Source organism: Ursus americanus, chromosome 4 (assembly GCF_024610735.1).
Source record: "Ursus americanus isolate L20-20 chromosome 4, mUrsAme1.1.p, whole genome shotgun sequence".
In the NCBI taxonomy this organism is placed as follows: domain Eukaryota; kingdom Metazoa; phylum Chordata; class Mammalia; order Carnivora; family Ursidae; genus Ursus; species Ursus americanus.
Window position 1 is genome coordinate 72,674,531 of NC_142130.1, and position 22,350 is coordinate 72,696,880.

Genomic DNA, 22,350 nt, shown 5'->3' on the forward strand with positions numbered 1-22,350 from the left:
AAAAGATATTATTGAATGTTACTGTTCCTTCACAGAAACTGATCCTCGTAACTATTTATTCAACTTTTCATTCAATTGAACTCACGGAGGAGAACTGTACTGCAAATATTTAAATGGCTTTTGTTAGAGACAGAGTGTATCAGCCCCCAATAGGCTGGGGAGTTCCACTGGCCACAGTCTGAAAACAAATATTCAGAATAAAAAGCCCAATTTTCCATCCAGGACAAGCCTCAAGCAGTTCCATTATCAACAAGTCTCTCTAAGTGCTCATTGTTTGTGAATGCAAGACAAGGAAAGTCCCACTTTAAACTTAACGACTACAAGAAAAAAAGTCCTAAGAAACTGGTGAGGGGAGGGCAAGGGCAAACACTAAACCTGAGGCATTAGGAACAACCCAGTTTTCCTTCCTGACCTCAGGCACACGGTTGACTTTGGAGCCGACGATGACCTGCTTATCGTGATTTAGAGTGTCAAGTGCTACCTGGTTTCGTGTCACTGAACACCTAACAAAGCACAGGAACAGAAAGACTAACGTATTGGGGGAAAGGCACATATCCAATTACATGCTGAAATCTCCATCTTTCTCAAACAAATGTAAATATTTAGATGCATCTGAATCATTCATTTTGAAAACCCAACAGAGCCTTTCCTACGCGAATGGGACACATTAGGGCAACAATAACTCCTGCTTTGCTCAACTGATCTTTAAGATTGAGCCGACAGAGCTGCTCTTGCAGAAACCTCCCTTGCTTCCTTTCGCCTAGAGAATTAAAATGTCCCTCTTGGTTACGGTGCCAGAGAACCACAGCAGAGAGGCCAGAGGAACCCTAGTAGAGCGGAAGAACCCAGAGCCGCAAGGTCTGATTTAAGTACGATGATTAGTTTCGGATTGAAAGAATCACCTGCCACCAACCAACTCCACCTGTAACTGTGGCTGCTCGTCACGCTGCCACCAGCCCACTTAGTCTTCATGTGGTTACGCATGTGGAATTAAAGGGCTCAGGTTTTCTTCAATTCTATTGACACATTCGCTGTTCACTCGTTTAATTTCTTAGTCCCTCTTCCTTCCCTCATTTATCCACCCAACAAACCTTTATGAGTAAAACAGGCAGGCAGGATGGTAACTGGTGGCGATGTGAAAGAAAACACATTTTACACAATGAGGTAGTGTTTGCCCTTACCATATGTGGAAACAGAGATGGTGGTGCAGACTGAAATTTTGCCTGGGCAAGCTGAGAAGACTCCACTGATCACTGACTCTGAGAAGTGGTGGCAAGAAAGAAAGGAATTAACCAGGAGGAAAAGGCATTCCAAGCAGGGAGAATGGTAAATGTAAAGGCAGATGAGCTCAAGGAAGAGTGGAAAATTGCAACATGCCTGGGAATTTCAACATGCCTAGAACGTGTAGGCAAGAGTGAAAGGGAAGAGATAGAACAGTAACCCGGAAGCTGCAGGAAGTACAGCAGTAAGTTAGGTCACTGTCCAAACTGCTTCTCTACCTAGCGTTTTCTCAGTTGAATGTGAAATGGCTTCACCCCCACCAGTCCTCTGAAACTAGTTTGCCAAGGTCACCAATGACCTTCTTATGACTGAATACATGTGTAATTTTCAGGTCTCGTTTTTCTTATCATCTAGGCCAGTTCTGTACCAAAGGCCGGGCAGTGAGGATAGAGACCATCTTGGGCACAGGCAATCGCAGGAAACAGTAAAAACTTAAAAGTGTGTCATTTTCTATTATCACAATGCACCAGCAATTCCAAACAATGTAAGTATAAAATACTCCTCCCCAAAACTCTTTTGTTGATCTAAGTTCTATGCAATTGCTGTGGTTGCTGCTTCATTTTAATAATACATATTATTACTATACATGTATATTATAATATGGTATATTGTATGTATAAATGTGTATATGTGCAAAATTAAAATAAGCATGCTTTTATTAATTATCCTTTAACAAATATCATATTCAGGAGTCGGCAGCAGTTATACAGTTCACCTCAGACGCATATGGACTCAGCTACATGTATTTATTTCAAGAGTAAATCCATAACGATTCAGAATCATTCAGGCTTGCTTTGGGCATGGTTTTTGTCTCCAGCCATACGGTATACATATTCCCATGTTTAATCAGTAGCTTCAAAATAAGCCATGACAACACAGGGATTGTAACGACAAAGAAACAGAAATTGAGTTATTTTAATTCTGTCATTTTATGCTACCACATGTTAGAAGTTTTTATTTGTATTTAAAATTGGGGAGCACTTGGCTGGCTCACTCGGTACAACATGCAAGTCTGGATCTCGGTGTTACGAGTCCCAGACCCGCATTGGGTGAAGGGATTTCTTAAAAACAAAACAAAACAAACCAACTTTAAATAAATAAAATTGAGAAGGACAAATTAGTGTCTGAACTTTGAGGTGTTATTTGCTTGGTAAGTACAAATTTTAATCCATGTATGAAATAGCTTACAGAGGTGTTTTTTTAATTTTAAAATTATTTATTTGTTTTTAATTTTAATTTTAACTTTGTTTTTATTTCTGAGTTTGAAGAGTACCTTTATCTTTTTTTTTTTTTTTAAGAATTTATTTATTCATTTGCCAGAGAGAGAGAGAGCCAGAGACAGAGGGAACACAAGCAGGAGGAGTGGGAGAGGAAGAAGCAGGCTCCTAGTGGAGCAGGGAGCCCGATGCAGGGCTCGATCCCAGAACCCTGGGATCATGGCCTGAGCCGAAGGCAGACACTTAACGACTGAGCCACCCAGGCGCCCCTGAAAAGAACCTTTAAAATTAAAATTTATTCTTTTAAAAATGTGCTCATTTTAAACTTAACAAATCAAGGGGAAAAAAAGATAATTATGATCTCACATGATGATGACTACCAATAATTTCCACATACGAAACAGGAACTCTGCCCTGGTATTAAATACACCGGATACTGATCAAGGCAACAGTCAGCATTTGTGACCGCGGCATCCTTCTGCAAAAACTCTTTTCTTTTTGGCCTCCATGATATATACTCCCCTGGTTTTTCTCCTACCCAGTACTTTCTTCCAAGGATTCTCTTCCTCTCATCCCATAAAGCAGCATATTTCTGGGGTTCTGTCCCAGGTGTTCATCTCTTCGTAACCTATAAGGTTCCCTGAGCACCCTCTTTGGCTCCAGTAGCTTCAGTTATCCACTGCATGCTGACAGCTCCCAAATGCATCCCTTTGGCCTGAGTCTCTCTCCTGAAATAACTGGTTTATCCGACTCTCTGCTGAACATCTTTCCTTGAACACAACTTAGACATCTCCAATGCGTTTGTCTGAAACTGAGCCCATTAACCTCAATTGCGGCTTAGTGACGTCTGGAAAACTAGGAGTTGTCCTTGATTTAGCCTCCTCCTGTTTCACCTCATGCCGACTCAATCACCAAGGTTGACAAATTTATCTCTCCGAAGTATCTCTTGGGCCATCCACTTACCTGCTTCCTCACGATCACCACCACGCCTAGGCCGCCATCACCTATCCCTGAAATAGCTCTGCCAGTCGTCTTGTACACTGTACATACAGAGCTATTTCTTAAGGGTAAATTGGATCACATCACCAACCTGTTTAACTCCTTTAATAACCTCCACAAAGATTTCTTTGAGGGGGTCTTATTGTCCCTTCAGAGCTTCATCTCCCAGCCACCGTGCTCATACTGGAGTATTTTAACATATTTCAAGTTATCGCCTACCTCCAAGCCACTGCTCACGATGTTTCCATCCTCGAAGTTCCAAGGAAAATATTATTTCCTCTGCAAAGCCTTACGACCAGTCAAGTTGGAGTTAGATGCTTTCCTTCTGCGCCCTATCAGGGAACCAAGTGGTGACTGTAGTTTGTCTCTCCTGTTAGTTTTGAAAATAATTAGACTTTAAATTCCTTAGGAGTGGACACAAAATCAGTATTATTCCTCATTGTGTTTCTAGGAGCTTACACAATGATGTTATAGAGTGGGCACTAGAAAATGTTTTGCTAAATGAATAAATACACGTATGAACCATTTTTCCCCTAACAAGAGTTTCTGTAGACTGCAGATCATGGCTGCTTTGTCTATGGCTTACAGCGTCCGTTGTTCCATGTTGACTTATTTCATACCTAGAAAACTTTTCCTATGCTTTATTATTTATAATCACATTAATGATTTATTTCAGAATATATCGTAGTATAAAAAATGATACATGCTAAATGAATTCTGGCAGGGTTTTTTTTTCCACCCTCTGGAAGGAAATGTGGATGACAAATACATTGAAAATCCACCATGTGGGGATGGAATATAAGGCTTCTGGCCAACTTTAGAACTGTCCTTTCCATTTTAAATCCACATACCAATAGAGATGATCATTTTAAGTCTCCCTTGGCTGTAAGCTTCAAGGGAGAATGTAGAGAGAATCTTTTCTGATTTCAAATGAAGAGATCCACAAAAACTACCGAAGTCAAGGCACTTCATAAAGAAAAAGAGGATGCTTTCATCACTGTAGAGTCCCAGCTAAAGTCTGATGCCAAGGAAGAGGAAGAGAGGGGCCTCGTCCTATTCCCCGGTCAGCACAACCTTCCCTTCATGTTTATGTCAACAGCAGTGGCTGCCTCCTGGTCTGACGTTTACATAAAGATGAGAGGCAGCTGCATCTCTGGCTCCATGCTGGCCCAAGGCAGAGCTGGCAGCAGCAGGTAACAGGCACCTGGACGGGGCTCCCCACGGGCCATCAGGGGTTCTAATCAGCTTCTCTTAGCCGGCAGATTTTGAACAGTGGGTATGTTCCGAATGTGTCAGGGCATATTTTTCAAACATCACTGCGGATTCATTTGTTATGTCTTGCCTTTTTTTAGACCTTGACAATAAAGGGACATTTTTAACCAAGGAAGGGGAAGAGAAGCTAGTGCACATTGATGTTTTATGACATGCTAGGATCCACAGTGAGATTAACCTATTTCTTGGCGATCTTTGGGGCCCTATTATCTGTGACTCCTTGTTATTTTCCTTTCCACGACTGCGATTATATCTCCAAAGGGGGAGGATTCAAACTACACTTTCATGTTTATGTGCTCTGCATTCTGACATATTTCAAAGTGTGTACCTCAAGGTGGACTTTGAGAAAACACAGGGCTCTGTACTCTGCTCCAGGTGTGTGTGTGTGTGTGTGTGTGTGTGTGTGTGTCCTACTTAGAATATATATACCTCAAGCATGAGAACCTTATCTTTGCTTTATTACTCTCCACAGGACAGTAAATACTTGAGACTTAAATTTTTGCACACACATAAAAAAGACAGAGATCTCTAATGTAGTTTGTGCGTGTTTACTGGAGGCCGCACCTACCCTGGGAAGATATTTGCTGAGCATTAAAATGGATTCCTTTGTCTTCCATTCATTTCCTACGCAGCAGCATGGGATACCTAAATTTCCTAGGGCTGCTGTGACAGATTACCACAAGCTTGGTGACTTCAAACAATAGTAGCTTATTCTCTCATCGTTCTGGAGACCAGAAGTTTGAAATCAGTTTCACTGGGCCAAAATTAAGGTGCTAGTGGGGCCACCATCTCTTCAGAGTCTCTAGGCAAGAATCTGTTCCTGGCTTCCTCCAGCTCCTGGTGGCTGCTGGCATGCCTTGGTTTATGGTTTCTGACTCCACGGTCACATTGCCTTCTCTTCTTCTGCCTGCATCGAATGTCCCCTCTGCTTCTCACCTATTAGAACTCTCGTGATTGTATTTCATACCCATCTGGATAATCTGCGATAATCTGCTCATTTCCAAATCCTAAACTTAATCACAAGGAGTTTCTGTAAGGAAGAAGAGAAATTTCTGGGGATGGACTGGTAAAGGAGTCCCCAATTCTAGGAGCTGTTCCTAAATAAAGGATTTGCCTAAGGTGGGTGCTGGTAAGTCAGAAATTGTCAACAAATCCTGAAAACAAACAAAAAAGGTATCTATTTAACTTAAGAATTAAAGAGCAATTCCATGAATTTGCAATGACCTGAACCAAAACTCTTTTGAGGTGAAATTTGCTTCAAGCTGTGTTTAGGTTCAAATGGAATATCCCATTTTGGAAAGAGAAGAAAGCCTTAATCATACAAACAAACTGAAAAATAAAATTTAAAAAATTTTAAAATTTTAAAAAAGGGGCACTTGCGTGGCTCAGTCAGTTGGGTGTCTGACTCTTGATCTCAGCTCAGGTCTGGACCTCAGGGTTGTGAGTTCAAGCCCTGCTTTGGGCTACACACTGGGCATGGAGCCTACTTAAAAAAAATTTTTTTAAATCATATAAACTGAAATAATAAGATCAATCAATGTATATGAATAGACAGTTATGTGATACCACAAGTGAAAGTCTTTTGTTACTCTGAGCCTAGGTGAAAAGGACTCATCCTCATTCATGTGAGTCCTGTGATGTTGGCAGTGCCGACTCTATCAGTCGTGCTCAGACTCCTGCTGTCTTCCTTACAGGAAGCCCACAGAAGTTTGTGTTAACCGGAACACTTTCCGTTGGATTAGTAAATATTGTTTGAACCCTTAAGGCTAATTAATTTTAGCTTCTAGCCTATTACCTACAGTCTGGAGAGGGAAGGTAAATATTAAAATATAATCAAATTAAATTTAGTGGTCAAAAGATTATTGTTCTATGCTCACACAAATTGAAAAATAAAAGTGGATATTGCTGAATGCTCATCAATATTTCTGACTCTTCTTCTAGGTACAGGATGCAACTATATTTCCTACACCCCTTAAGTCAAGCTGACCAAAGCTTTGTTTCGTGTAATGCGAAGTGTTAGATCTTTTAAAAGTCAGTGCTCAGTTCACCATGTTCTTTAGCTCTGCCATGGTAACCACTGACCTTTCCGGATAGTGAAGGCTCCACCACGCTGGGTCCCAGAGTAAGCATCACCACAAACAAAGTCCTGTGCCAACGCAAGTCAGACATGTAGCAAGAACACAAAATAAACTGTGATTTTCAGTCACTGAGAGTTTGGCTTGTGTGATACTGCAGTATAATTCAGCCTATCCAATTGATACATCCAATGAAATTGATGGGCTTAGAATTGTTGGTTAAGCACTTTTGATGCACAGGAATGGTGGGAAATTTGAATTACCAGAAGATAAGCTCTTTCTCTGAAAACACATAGCAGAAACAAAAGAATAAGTGCATATAAAAACCTGTGCATTGATGTTTATAGCAGCTTTATTCATAATTGTTAAAACTTTGGAAGAACCCAAGATGCCCTTCAATAGGTGACTGGATAAACGAATGGTGATACATATATACAACAGAATATTATTCAGTGATAAGAAGAAATGAGCTATCAAGCTGCAAAAAGACATAAAGGAAACTTAAATGCATATTGCTAAAGGAAAGAAGCCAATCCATAAAGGCTATATACTGTATGATTCCAATTTTACGACATTCTGGAAAAGGCAAAACCATAGAGACAGTAAAGTGATCATTGGTTGCCAGGGGCTGGGGAGAAGAGGGGATGGAAGCAAAGGTGGATGAGGGGGCAAATAGGAGATGTTTAAGGCAGTGAAACTGTTCTGTATGTTACTATTATACTGGGTACATGTCATTATACATTTGTCAAAACCCATAGAGGGTATAATAGAAAGTGTGAACTCCAATGGGAACTATGAACTGTCATTAATAATGTATCAATATTAGTTCATCAGTGGTAAAAATGTACTATACTAATGCAATATATTAATAATAAGGGGGAAACTGAGCGAGGGAGTGTGGTATGTTGGTATGGGGGAATGTTTGTACTTTCTGATCTATTCCGTAAACCTGAAACTGCTCAAAAAATTAAGCAAGAAAAAAAGATAAATTAAGAATAATTTTACTGAGTTAAATTCCAAAGAGCCACTTAAATTAATATAAGTTGACTATGTAAGCGTTGGCAGGTTGTTGCATTGAGGTTGGTCTGGTGGATTCAACTGTGGAACATTTGATGGGCAAGAAGAGTTATGAAGCTGGATATTGCCCTGGCAGGATATGAAAAAAAAAAAAAAAGAAATGAAATTCTTGGAGAAAAGAGAATAGATTTAGGTAAATTATGGATAATGAGAGCGAGGAAAAGAGTCTTTCAAAATGGTATGTGCTGGAAATGTACCATCTTACGGACAGAAATAAAGCTGTAGTACAATGTTGCTTAAGCAGATGACTCTGAAGGAATGAGGCTTTGAATAATTTGGTGATTAGAAATAAGAGAAGTAGGAAGGATCCACTTCAAAAATGGAAGCAGAAGGCACTCTACAGATCCATTCTCCAGCAAAACAACGTAAAATGATGAATTTTTTTTTTGAAAAACACTCCGAAAATTTTCCTAAGGGCAGTGAGCAAATGAAGAAGACATTTGTGCAAAAATATCTGTTGGTGTGATGGAACCTCCCCTCAAGTTGGGTGTGGCTGAGAGGGGAGTATCCTCTTCCCAGCTCCTCAGTAAAAGTCTTTCTCCTTGGAAGGACCAGGCCACCAAACATTTCTCACCTCCTGCAATGCTCTGTGTTACAGAAGCGAAATTTCAGGCATGTGCCAAAAGTCAAGGACTGTCTTCGTCTGCACAGCTTCCTCTCCAAGACCTCAGTGTGGCAGGCCAGGAATGGTTGGCTTTGGTTGCCCTACCTAACTCCAGCTCCCTCATGGGGTAGAGGTTTCCCACCAGAAATTGTGACCTGAGAAGACCAGAAGCTATCATCTCCACCCAGCACCCTGCTTCTAAAGCAGGATTGTTAACCGAGAGAAGCAGGCCACTTATCTCCGCCCCAGCAATGGAACAAGGGCTCAGAAATTTTGCCCAGGGGAAAAGGCAAGCCATAAGGACAGAGAGTTCTGAAAGTCTCCCTTAATTTAGAACAGAGTTGGAAAAGTTCAAGCCTAATGAGTTCTTGAAAACAATGAGGACCTTGGTAGTAAGCAATCGATTGGAGGCTGGTAGCTCCATGAGAACAAGAAGCTAAACCATAGGCCAGCTATTTACCGGAGAGAACAAGGGAAAGAGACTGCTAGGAAGAGCCCTCCTGGGAACAGAACAAATCTCAAAGATTGGCCTCAAAAACTACTCTTGCAAAAGGACCCAAATTTAATTAGATCAGACAATGGAGCTATTTATGCCCCAGGGCATTGTCAAAAACAATAGAGCAAGGATCAGGCAATTAGTGGAGCCTAACAGCTGGGTGTGACACCAAAAGAAGCAGACAGTTTAACAGATCAGGGAAAGAGACAGTCAAAGGGAGCCCTGCTCAAGCCATCATCCTAGGGCGCCAGTGTTGAAAGAAATTAAAGACTGCAAGATATGAAACACACCCCATGTTCATGGACGGGATGAATTAATCTTGTTAAGATAACAGCACTCTCCCAAAACTAATCTACAAATTCAATACAATCCAAATTCCACCAATTATTTTTGCGGAAATTGACAGTCTTATTCTAAAATTTGGATATGTAAATTTACAAAACCAACAATAGCCAAAACAACCTTGAAAAAGAACAGATTTGGGGAACTCATACTTCCTCGTTTCAAAAATGACCACAAAGCTACAGTAATCAAGATGGTGTGTTACTGCATAGGATAATCATATAAATCAATGGAATAGAGAGTCCAGAAATAAATCCTCACATTTACAATCAATTAACTTTATTCTGTAACGATGTGCATATGTGGCAATATCCAAACCAAATTTTAGTTGGTTGTCCATTTTCTTTTTGAAGAGTGAGTACAACAAAGACCATAGTGCAATTATTCATAATAGCTAAAAATGAAAACAACCCAAATGTTCACTAACTGATAAATGGATAAGTAAAATGTGGCATACATAAAATGGGAAATTATTCAGCAGTAAAAAATATTGATGTACTGATACCTGCAACGACATGGATAAACCTTGAAAACATTAAGCTAAGTGAAAGAAGCCATTCACAAAAGATCATATAAGATCATATGATTCCATTTATATGAAATGTCCAGGATGTATAAAACCTACAGAGACAGAAACTAGATTTAGTAGTTATCTAACACAATGGGAAGAAATGGAGTTTCTTTTGGGGGTGAGGAAAATGTTTCTAGAAAAGTGACTATGAATATACTAAAAATCATTTAATTATATACTTCTAATCGGTGAACTATACAGTATGTGAACTATATCTCTATAAATCTATTATATTTTAGAAAGAGAGAGGGCGAGAGAGATCGAGAAAGCAATCTGATGAATACAAATAGGAGGCTCTGGCCTATGTTCCTGCGTCAGCGAGGTCACCTGTGATCGGAAGCAGCCTCTCCGTGCTGCACGATCCCATTCACCTGGTACTGCCATCAGTGTCATCACTATTTTAGAGTCGCACTTTGACTATCTTGAGACCCATGGCTTCTTGGAACTTTCCTCCGATTACTCATCTGGAGTTACAGTTTGGAGCGAAAGAAAGTCCTGGAGTATAACAGCATGATCACTTGATCTTTAATACTCTTGCTAATCCTTAAGGCCATTTGGACATATAACAAGCATGATTTCAACTAAGATTGTATTTCTTCTCGTGGGGCTGGGAACAGGAGAAGTAGTTTTTCTGAATAAAATGCAATAATTAAAAATTAAAATGTTTACTACATTAATCTTATATCAGAATAAAAGGAAATTACATCTGTCTGCCCAGTTCCACACATGTGAGATGAACTTCTGCTTTCACATCAATTTAACACACTTTTGTTCAGCACCTAACAAATCACTGAACGTATGTGTTACTTTTCTAATACTCTTAAAACCTGGCGATTTGGTCTTATAGCTAAATTGCCGCCATCAAAGCCCTCTGAGGAATGAATATTCATTTTACTGGACTAGTTCATGGTGGCACTGGTTTCTTGCATTTCCACACCACACAGACCTAGACCTCCTTGAGAATATGAAACAGCTTAATGCTAATTCCAGCTCCTACTCTGGCGAGGGTCTTATCATCAAGGAGTTAGTTGTACCACACTCCTCAGGACAGCTTGTTCTGCCCGGGTTTGATTTTGGAAGGTTCGGACAAATGCAGCTCTCTGGAACATAAACATATTCACGATTGGTGGGAGAGGCCATGAATTCTTGCCTCAGGCCTATCTCAGCACAGTGCTGTTTGGAAGGGTTGAGAGCTTCTTTGCTAAAAGGCAAAACTTCTAAGACGCTCACTGCTATTTGTAGGAAAATATGGTACAACAGGTAATTAGACTTTAACTGGCAAAACCCCCAGTTTCTATTCTGCTTTCAAGATCCAGCTCCTCCTCTCAGGAATTTCCTGCCAGGTCGCATTTCTGTGGATTAGAAAAGGCAGAAGGGAGAATGCTTGGGTTGGACCACGGAGATCACAAGCTCTAGGACTAGAGGTGGCTGAGGAGGCTGGCCAGTGCCTCAGGGAAATGGATGTGTCCCTACCACATAAACTACTTTAGTCATGTTCCAGACTGGTGAGGGGGGGTGGCCTTTCATTTTGTGTGTGTGTGTGTGTGTGTGTGTGTGTGTGTGTGTATGGCAAAAAATCTATTTGTGTATTTCATTCGTTTTCTGACTAGGCATACATTTATTGAATTAACTGGTTTGTGTCAGGATTTGGACTTGCTACCGAATGTCAGATTTAGAAGACACATTTCTTGCCTTCAGAAGGAATACGCGGTATGTTGGTAACCACTCTAATGATTGCAACAAGGGAGGTCCACACAAAACCTTATGGGATTACAGATGGCTGAACAGGCTCTGCCCTAGAGGAATCGCAGAGGAAGGGCTTCTTTGAGGAGGTAATATTTGTTAAATTTTAAAGACAAGTGTAAGTTTACAAAGCTGGGAATGGGGACAAGAGGGCAAAGGAGGGAGTTGTTTTAGGCAGACAATGTTATAAGATTGAAGGCACTGATGCCAAGAAGGCAGATGTGCTCCGTAAATAGTGAATTCTGGAATGTTCTGTGGTGATGGGCAGAAAGGTGTTAGATGGTGGGAGAATGAGCTAAAACTGTGAAAATGCAGGCAGGGCCAGGAGTCAGAAGGCACACTACCAGATGTAACAAGGCTGGCTGGCACACCCAATGGGGTGCTGACAGTCTTACGAGGATTTGCAGCTTGCATATAAAAAGATGAACTATAATGGCTGCCAACGGCACCCCTTTCTGTCTTTAGAGAAAGCTGTAGTTTTTAAAGAAAACCATCTACTGTATCCTTAAATTATTTCGTATTAATTAGCTAAGGGAAAATAAAATCTTAGTGTATTCGCACTTCGGCTCTCCTCTGTGGTCCTGCTGGTGGTTTTTGAAAAATATGGGCTATGACATCCACACGGGTTAGGCCACTTCCTTTTCCAGAAGTGATTTCACAGGGGAATGCTTTATCAGCAAAGATGAGTAAAACAGACAGTTCAAAATGGCCATAAACTTTTCTCCACAAATTTAGAGCACCAATGAAACTTGGTAAAGGCAAAGACTGGAAAATACAATTTGTCTAGGTATTTGTGTCACTGAAAGGCTGTAAGAAGACCACTTGGAATGGCTCAAAAATCCTCTTGCTCTGACTGCAGAAATACACTATTTTAAAACCTGGGCTTATAGATTTACTGTTACCCACTCAGAGGAGCGCGTAAGCGCAGCAGCACTTCCTCATTTACAAGATTCGAATTTTATTTCCAACTATTGTGCTAAAACCAGAGAGTACAATTAATTCTGGTTTTTCAGAGCAGGAGTCTTTAACTTACCGATGAAGACGGCATCTTTAAAATGTAACTATTACTGTAAGAGACGCGTAGTTCATACTAAATGATACCAATAGGTCCCGCCACCAACCCTTACGAGGTGCATGTTAGATACTCCTCTAGGCTCATGGAATAAACAAAAAGTGATATGCTTAATAATAAACATTTAAAACCTACTTTTTTTTTTAAATAACCAAATAGGTCACAGTTTAGTGATATCAGTAGTAGAAAAAAATTCTGATTATTAAAGACCCTTCACGTTTAAGTCATTGGCCCTATCTTGTAGTCAAGAATTAGTAACTAGTTCACTTCTTAAAAATCCCTTGGGGCGCCTCGCTGGCTCAGCTGGAAGAGCATGCAGACTCCTGATCTTGGGGTTGTTGAGTTCAAGCCCCACGCTGGGTGTAGAGATTAAATAAACAAACTGAAAAAAAAATATCCCTTACTAGGCAATTATTCTGTACACTTACTATGCATTTTCACAATATAAATCAATAAACGAAACATGGCTGTGCTTCTGATTCTAATGATGGTGTCCATACATTATAACAAAGTCTAACTTCAACATTTTAATAATGTAGACTATCTGAATGTATTTCTGCTACTCGGTTTTTTTAGACAATGCTTATAAACTTGTGAGGAGAGTAGCTGCAATGTTTTCACTATTGTAACAAACTTATTTTAGTGCCAGAAAATAGAAACTCGTCTTGTGAAAATGCTTTCCTCCTAAATTATCATTAATAATATATATGCAAAAATAAAAGTTCCTAGGCCATCACTTCACAAGAATTGGTTTTTTCCTAAATAAATTGGTCTCCATTACTTATTACATATTTTCCTTATCATTGTCAACTACTCATTACCTGTATGCATACAGTATATATTTACATATAGATGTGTGTGCACACACATATATACATTCAGTTTTGGAAGATGACTGAAGACCTTTATGTATGTATGTATGTATGTATTTTGAGAGACAGGGAAAGAGAGAGAGAGAGAGGGAGAGAGAGATAGCAAGTGGGTAGGGGGAGGGGCAGAGGATGAGGGAGAGAATACCGAACAGAGTCCCGAGCAGAGTCCCAGCTGAGCACAGAGTCCCACAGGGGGCTGGATCCCACGACCCTGAGATCATGACCTGAGCCGAAATCAAGAGTCAGACGCTTAACAGACTGAGGCACCCAGGCGCCCTGACCTTTTTTTTTTTTAAATTTAAAATGAATATAACACTCATTGAAAATTGGATAAAAACCTAATAAAAACTTAGCTTAAAAACAAATGGTTCTCAAATCTTTATTTCCGAACACTCTACAAATTCTTTCGTGCTTTGAAAATCTACAGTGATTATTCAATTATGTACCAAGTAACAGAATCGCGGTGGGTGGGCAGACTGCGTCTTTGAGCTATGCTTCGGCTGCCCTGCCTCTAGCTACATTAACTCACTGGCCACCTTCTTCTTCTTCTTCTTTTTCTTTTTTTTTCTGAGAAGGGTAAAGCATCCTTGAAGACTTGCTACTTTCATGACCAAAGAGTTTTATATTTATGGAAAACCTAAAAACCAGAGAGAGCCCACAAAATAACAGTCATTTGAAACCAAAGACAATGCATTTTTTTTCTCATTTATTCAAATTCACTGCAGGAAGTAAACACTAAAAGATTAAAAAACAAAACAAAAAAAATTCACACTGCAGTATGTACAGTTTCATGACATCACATGAAGAAATTAAATTTCTAATAAAAATGACAAATTATATTACTAAGCAGATCGCATCAAAATTGGTTGTGTAAACCCCAGAATTCATATCATGAACGGTCATGTGCCTGTATTCCAGTATACTGGAACACTCCTGGTATAACAGTACACTTCCAATGGGATTAAAAAATTCATGAAAGTCGTTGTGTAACTCTTTATGTTGAAAAGTGGTTGACTTGATTTGAAAAAGTTTTAAGACCCTTGGATTCAAAGCACATTCTTTCACAAAGCTTAAACCACAGAAGTCATATCCAGAAATGGAATACTGTCATGTTGGGATGAACATCTGATCTGACTTGTTAAGACATTTTGCCAAATGCACAGCTGCACAGGGTCCCCCATGCACTTTTCATGCAGCAGGTAATCACAACTTAAATAAAAGGTTTATTCTATACATTTGTCCAGACTTGCAACTGTATACATACATGCACGATTTTTAAACTTGTCTGATTATATTTACACTTATACATGGAATATACAGAAACCAAAGAGATTAAAAGGCTTTTCTGTTGCATTAGAACAATACAAAATATGTATTTTTCATTAAGGAAATCACTATTTACATCACCTTTAAAAACTGATTTTAACATCTTCATGTAACAAGTCAATATATATATATATACATATAATATATATATATATATATATATATATATATATATAAAATATATACTCTCACCAGTTTACTCTTCTGTAACATGTACCAGAGAATAAACAGGTAATGCTACCTTACTGATGTCAATGAGAGCTGTAGTACCCTTCCACAAATGCCTTCATTAGGAAGAAATTGTCTAGATATCTAAAATAGTCCTTGAAAATGTGTATATGTGCACCCTTGTATCTACATATGCATAAACAAAGTGAACTTATGGATGTATGCCCCTTTCTCACTGTTCTTTAAAAACACCCTAAACTCAAATTGGGGACATTCACTAGTAAATCAGAACATCATTCTTCTGGTCATGTTTATCTACGTATTATATATCCTCATTCCTTTAACCGTGAATGACAACAACAACAGAAACAACCAACCAACCGAAGAAACAAACAAAAATATAGCAATGCTGGCCCTTGGTGTTCTTTTCCCTGACCCACATTTCACTCCCTTGTGAAAGCCCAATTTCCCCTGACCGAAGGGGAATACCAACAATTTTTCTAGCAGACCTCTAAGGCTCCAGACCCTTCATAATGGCAGGAAAAAAAAAATGACTTGCTTAAAAGCTTATGTATATAGGTTAGACAATAAGATTGTCACAGAGTCAATATGGGATGGAGTAGAGTATATTCACTGGCCAGTGGGATTTTCACTTCAGAATAAGCGTATGCCTTCATCTCTCCATGACGTAGCATAATATTCACTCCTGACTATTGTTTTATAATATATCCAGTAACTATTTACAAATCATTTTGAGAAAAAAATAATCATTTAGGGTTTTAGATCATATTAGGAAATAACGCCCATTTTTAATATAAAAATCTTAGAAACAACTTCAAGTAGAACAACTTCAAATAGATTTCCTTCTAATCAATAGTTGATTATATAACAATTTTTTGATACATCAGTTGCAAACCTGGTTCACTTTTAAAAACAAACATATTTAATCTGGTGAATGAATTGTGGACCGTGAAAGTTGAACTTAAACATATGGACTTGTTTCAAGATCAAAACCCCATGTGGCTCAATAATAAGTTCTTCCAAGATAATATCAATGTTTACTTCTAATTGCAATTTTAAAATAATACGTCCAATGGAGTGACCGTGTACAACTCTGCCACATACATGTGCCCTTTGTACTTTACTTTTCTGTTTAGTCAATCTGAGTTTAGTGCCTTTCTTGGGTTTGAAATAAATGTTTTCATCTTTGTCAGCAATGTTCTAAGGACAATGATTTTAATAGAAACTAAGGATGTATTCAGGAGAAGTTTCCAAACCATCCTGGAATCACCTGAGTTTGGTAAGTGGCCCTGTTATTCCATCCCTAAGGCTAATTCAGTAGGTGTTACTCATTAGAACACATAAATAATCACAGATTTTCCTGAGATGTTGAGCCAGATATGAAAGTTGTCCCCTCCACCCAATTTTTTTTTTGTCATAAAAAGTATTCTGAACCCGATTTTCCAAAGACATAACGGTTATATATGAACTACAATATTGCAAATTTTGAGTTGATGTATAACTGTACTGGGGAAAATACAGGCATCAAATAGTTTGTTTATAATCCTGTGTTCTGAGAAAAGTCATAAGCAATGGTTCTCAAACTTCAGTGTGCAGAAGAAACATCTAGGGAGTGTGTTAAGATGCAGATGGAAGATTCCCAGGTCCACTTAGCAGAGATTCTTGATCTGTAGATCTGAGATGCTGCCTAGGAATCTGCATTTTAAAATAAGGGCTCCAGATGATTCTAATGCAGGTGGTCTGAGTCCAGCTTTTAAGAAACCCTGGTCATAAGACTCACAGGTACCACAGAAATGGTGAGAAGTAACTTTTACAAGAGATGGTGAAAATTGTCCAAAGAAAAGCCATTTTGCTTCTGTTAAAAACAACTTCTTAAATATTCAACTATTCAGGAAACCACCTGAAGGTAAATGGTTAACTTTCCTAATTCTGTAAAAGGAGGAATATTAATTTAGTAAAGTAGCTAAAATACAAAAATGGAAATCTGCCTTTTTTTAAGGATCTATCAAACTTCCATCAATTGTAATCAATTGTTACTAAGTAGTACAAGGTTTAAAGAAATATATATTGAAAAGGACTGGGGTGGGGCAGACACGTTGGGAACCACAAAACCCCTTCCAAGAGTTAAAAATAAATATGTTTTTTAGCAAAAGTGAAAAATGTAAGCATATTTTTTTCTAATTTATTTTTGAATCAGATAATGAGAAGTGAATTAGGTTTTTTTATTCAATAATTAACACTTAAAGAGTTATTTAACAATTTGGATTTAAAAACAAATGTGTTATGTAGGCTGACTTCTGAAAAGCAAAATAAAGTACCCTAATAAAGGCAGCAAAATGCATTAATCCACTGTGGATGGAGATTTACGTTTTCATTTACGCCTATCATCTGATTATGAAAGAATTTCATTCATAGGCTACTCACAGTTGTTGTCTGATGCATACAGAGTGTTAAACAACCAATTGCTAGTTCAGTAGTTTCCTCAGGACATCTAGCGTAAAGCAAAGAGTAGTATGCATATTTAAACATCACCAGTAACCAATACTTTTCAAATGAAAAAAGTTTCAATTATACCATGCTTTTCTCAAATCATGCTCTTATTTATACAGATCTCAAGTTCATACTAAGTAGTTTTAAAAACATCCAAAGCTGGATGGCAGGTACATTTTATTCTGATTCTTTTTTTATGGTTAGCACGTTTCCCAGAAGTCCATAAACTTCTCCATTTGCGCTGTGCGGGCAAGAGGCGTTACTTCCCATATGGCTATTGTAAGGGCTTCTTAGATTAAAGAAAGAAGCTTTAGTTTCTGCAGCAGGAAGTAACTCTTCTTTGATTGTAACCTGTGAGACACTTTCAGCAGACGAGGGCTCCCTCCACATGTCCTTGTCCTGTGTTTCCCGACTGGTAACAGCACTGCCTCCTTTCTGAAGCATGTAATACAGTATCGGGTTAGTTTTGGTCAGCCTCGGACAGTCTTTTTCACACTCGTTCTTATCCGCATCTGTGATAACCCACTTAATGGGTCCCTTCTCACTGGTCACAGAACACCCATTCAAAAGCCCAGGTTCTGGTCTAGACCCTGCACAGCCCAAGTGCTCAGCAAAAGGAGGACTCATGGGAGCTTTTACTACTCCTGCGTATGGAAATGTCCTGTTCTCCATGCAACCGCCAGGCTGAGTGGAACTGTACATCAGTCCATTTAAAGAAGAAATCCTGAATTCAGGTTTGCTATTGGTCACGTTATTTCTGTGTCCTTTCTTTTTACTCTCGACGACGGAGCTACTCCTGTGCTGGGACAAGTCTCTTACGCAGTTTTCCGAGAGAAGCAGCTGCTTCAGAACATTGAAGCTTTTGCTCTCTCTGGCCCAACTCCTATGTTCACTTTCGCTGGCTGCACCATGACTGGCAGGGTATTTAAATTCAAGGTCATTTTTGCTAAATTTCAGCTCTTGCTGGTTAAGCAAGGACCCATACAGCCCTTCTGGAGCACTGTGACTGTTTGCAGCATCAACTAAATTATTTTTCATCTTTTTAAATGGGTTTTCTAAAGGCTCAGTATAAAGCTTCCTTTTCTTAGGGACCATGCAAAGGTTCTTTGATTCTAGAATTGTCAGTTCACTGTTCCTGTGACTGTTGTCCAGATCATCCGCCAGGTAACTCTCTTGATTCTGTCTGAGCAGTCGACTCAACAGACCGTTCTTTGAGAAAGAAAAATCCTGAGGTGAAACGGGCTCCGATTTAAAGTCCTCGGACACTGGTAAGGCAGCTGCGCTTCTCTGCACGGGAGGCGCCATACCTAAGAATGGGGCACCCTTGGCATCATGGCTCAAGTGCGCATCTGAATGGTGAATATGTAAGTCATCGCAAGGCTCAGATTTTATTTTTACCATCAGTATTTGTTCACTTAAAGCTCTATCTGAATGTTCCTGAGTACTTTCATCCCTTAAGGAAATCTTCTCTTTCTTTTCACTCTTCCCTTTGTTGGGGTTTCCCAGGAGCAGCTGGAGGACAGTGCGCCTTTCAAGCAGATTTTCTATTTCAGAACCAGAAAGTCCTGATTCGGGACCTGTTGCTTGGCTGCTGAAGGCCTTGTTTTCCTCCACTGCGTTTGTTTTACTTGAGAGCAGCGGACTATTTAATCTATCAACCACGCCGACAGGTCTATCTGTGTTTACACTCAGCAGCTGTTTGCTAGGTCTCTGCTCCTCTCCTGAGGCGGAGGACTGCATTCCACACTGAGCTAAATTCTGTAACAGTTTACTGGCACTGAAAGTTGCAGAGCTTTGTGCGCCTTCATTCTGGACGGGTTTCTCTCCTTGCGATTCTTTGCTCTTTGTAAGGTCCATCAAGTGGCTAGACGCAGAATTTGCTGGCTTTTCAGACTGCGCGCCGCAGGCATATGGTGGGGAATTCCATTTGATGACCAGAGAGTGCTGGGAAAGATTGATGGGAGACTCTGCTTTTGTGCATCCGGGTAATGGAGGAGTGCTCACTGGGGTAGTCCTGTTCGTACTGGGGCTTTCTATTACAGAGGTCCTCGTGTAACTCTGGGTACTGAACTTGGTCACATCGCTGTGTACTTCCTGAGGACTGTTGTTTCTTTCTATATTTTCTTCATTCTTATGGCCAAGTAGCAGTTGAAGAAGCGTTACTTTCTGGTGTGAATTTAGCTTAGAACTCTTTGAGGTATCTTGATCTTCTTTGATATCTACGGTGGGGACTTTGGGATCCCAGGTGTTCAGCAAGGACTGAGTTAAATTATCGAGAGAAACAGGCTGGTCAGGTTCCGGTTTCTCAATTCGATGCTTGCAAGACAAGTCTATGGGGACACAGTTGGAATAAGAACCTTCATCGCCACTGCTATCATCTGTAAAACTAGGATTGTTATCTGAGTACTCATCGATAGTTGTGGGCGTGCTACTGTCCTCAAAAATGCTTCCTCTCTCACTATGATTATGTCCATTCATTGGCTTTGGTATGGTCTGGCTTTTAAGAAGATGTAAAAGCAAACTATTATTAGCAGCTTGTTTGATATTGTTTCTTTCCAGTGAGTTCTTATAGCCTGCATTTTTGGGGGAAGAAGGAACAACACCCATTGGATTTTGAAAGTTGGTGTTTTTGCTTGCCATCAGTTTGCTTGACGATGTTCTCGCCTGACCATTGAGATGGCTTGACATTCCTTTCGAGAGCTGGAAACTGCCAACATCCTTCTGGCCATTTTCCTGTAATCTGGCCATGGCAGCAAGTCTTTCACTTGCCACTTGATTTGCATTTTGTGTTTTTAAAGCATGTTCTCGAGAATACTGCTGCAAATGGGCTTCACTCGAAAGGAGTAACGCTAACTGGCTACAAGCAACACTAGGTTTGGGTGAAGTGGCTGGACTCGCCCTTTTTTCCACCATGCTTGCAACGGCCTGTAATCTGGCAGCACATGACAAGGGTTCACTCATGACCTTTGCTCCACTTTGTCCGACATGATGGGGTGACTCTACGAACCTGTCTCTGATGAGGTTTTTAGTTACATCAGGAAGATTGGTATCAGGCTTTTGATCTTTAGCTTTACTTTTCTTCAACAAAGTTTTTAAGTGACTTGATGCAACACCGTAGCACCTTAAATCTTTCTCCACTTTTAAAGAATCATGACCGAGTGCGTATCCTTGCTCCTTGAGGCTCTGCCTAATTTGTTGCGACAGAGCAACGGTCTGCAGCCTAGAGCTGAATGACTGCAGCAAAGAGGCCAGTAATGTGCTATCCTGTTTGCCTTTAGGCACATTGTCAACCATGCCAGCTAGCAAAGCTTCCTGCTTCACGTTCAAATTTACGATGGAATCAGACAGCCTCTTCCGCTTCGCGGCATTCCAGTCCTCAGAAGACTGCAAGAGTCTGGCTTTTTTGAGATGCAGCATGCCAGATCCCTGATATGAATGTGTATTGAGAACTGGACCATTACTTTGACAGGTGGGAAATGCGTTGCCAGAAATGGTAAAGTTCTGATCTTCTTCATTATGCCCAGCAGACTTTTTGTCAACGGCAGTACCTGATCCCTCTGCTGCCTGATGCATTAGTAATCCTTCTAGGTAAGTTAAAACAATAGAATCCTGGTGCACATCAGAGCCAAGCTCTTCTCCATGAGTCATGTTCAATAGAAGTGTTCACAAGGGCGTGGTTTCTATTCACGTTAAAGAATGCTTTTCTGTGGGTGAGAGAGATGTAACTTCAGTAAGTGCGTGTCACTGTATCACCTTCCATAGTAATCAGACAGAGATGTCCTGTTACATTCCAACCAGGCTTTCCTCTGGCAACGACAAGATGAAAGACAGGCAAATTCCAAAGTAGTCTGACCACGGAGCTGATCAACTCCTAAGCAAGAAGCAGCAGTAGAATTCCTGACTAAACAGGTCTGCAGCAGCAAGCAGATAGAATCCTTAGCGAATACACGGCTTCTCCTTCTTCATCTTTTGTTTCCAATTAAAAGCAAACAGCAGTGTTCTAAAATAAATAAATAAATAAAAAAGTTAAGAAGGGACAGAACTAGTATTATGCTATGATGCTAATAAGCAAAAGCATCTAGTGTTTGTAAGTTTCTATATATGTGTGTATATATATACATATGTAAAACACAATGGACATACGTATATATGCATTACTGTCACTTCTTTAGTAACATATTTTGCCATTCCTATTAAATTGGAAATTGCTACTGGAAATCCTATAAACTAATCCACATGGCAAATCAATTAGAGAAAATACTCTGGCATTGTGTAACTGTCTTCCAAAGCACACCAAGTTTCTGAATTTTCACAAGCACTTTATGCAGAGTAACATGAATGCTAAGTCTCTTTTACAGTGATGTAGCTCTATAAGGGAGCTGGAATTAGCTTTCTTACATCACTGGGAGCTTATGAAGGAACAAAAGCAGAAGTGCAGAAAGAAAAAGATGCGTAGGACATAGACTCATCTGATGAACTGGGTGTAGGGCTGAGCACCATACAGCAGTCACTTCTGAGAGCATCCTTGAAACATCACACATTCCATAAGGAATTTGTAGGATTTCTGTTTTCAAAGAAATGGAAGACTGACAAGTGTAACTAACTCGGAGGCCTATGCAAAGTGTGACAGTCTCAGTCACATTCGTAAATACTGAAGTATAATCACAGGCTTCATTTTTACCATGACCTATTAAAAACCGAAGAGAGTGATTCTCTACATGCTT

At 39.7% G+C, this 22,350-nt stretch overlaps 1 protein-coding gene across 8 annotated transcripts in view; it reads right to left on the minus strand.

The window, feature by feature from the left end:
• Nucleotides 1-14,310: 14,310 nt before the first annotated feature.
• The window catches only part of NRIP1 (nuclear receptor interacting protein 1), a 101,084-nt gene continuing 93,044 nt past the window's right edge, over nucleotides 14,311-22,350 (minus strand). For all 8 annotated transcript variants that reach the window (XM_087861729.1, XM_045785446.2, XM_087861732.1 and 5 more), the window contains one exon: nucleotides 14,311-21,626. In XM_087861729.1, coding sequence (XP_087717855.1) covers nucleotides 17,804-21,274 — 3,471 coding nt within the window. In that variant the 5' untranslated portion in view covers nucleotides 21,275-21,626 and the 3' untranslated portion in view covers nucleotides 14,311-17,803. The remainder of the gene's footprint in view (nucleotides 21,627-22,350) is intronic.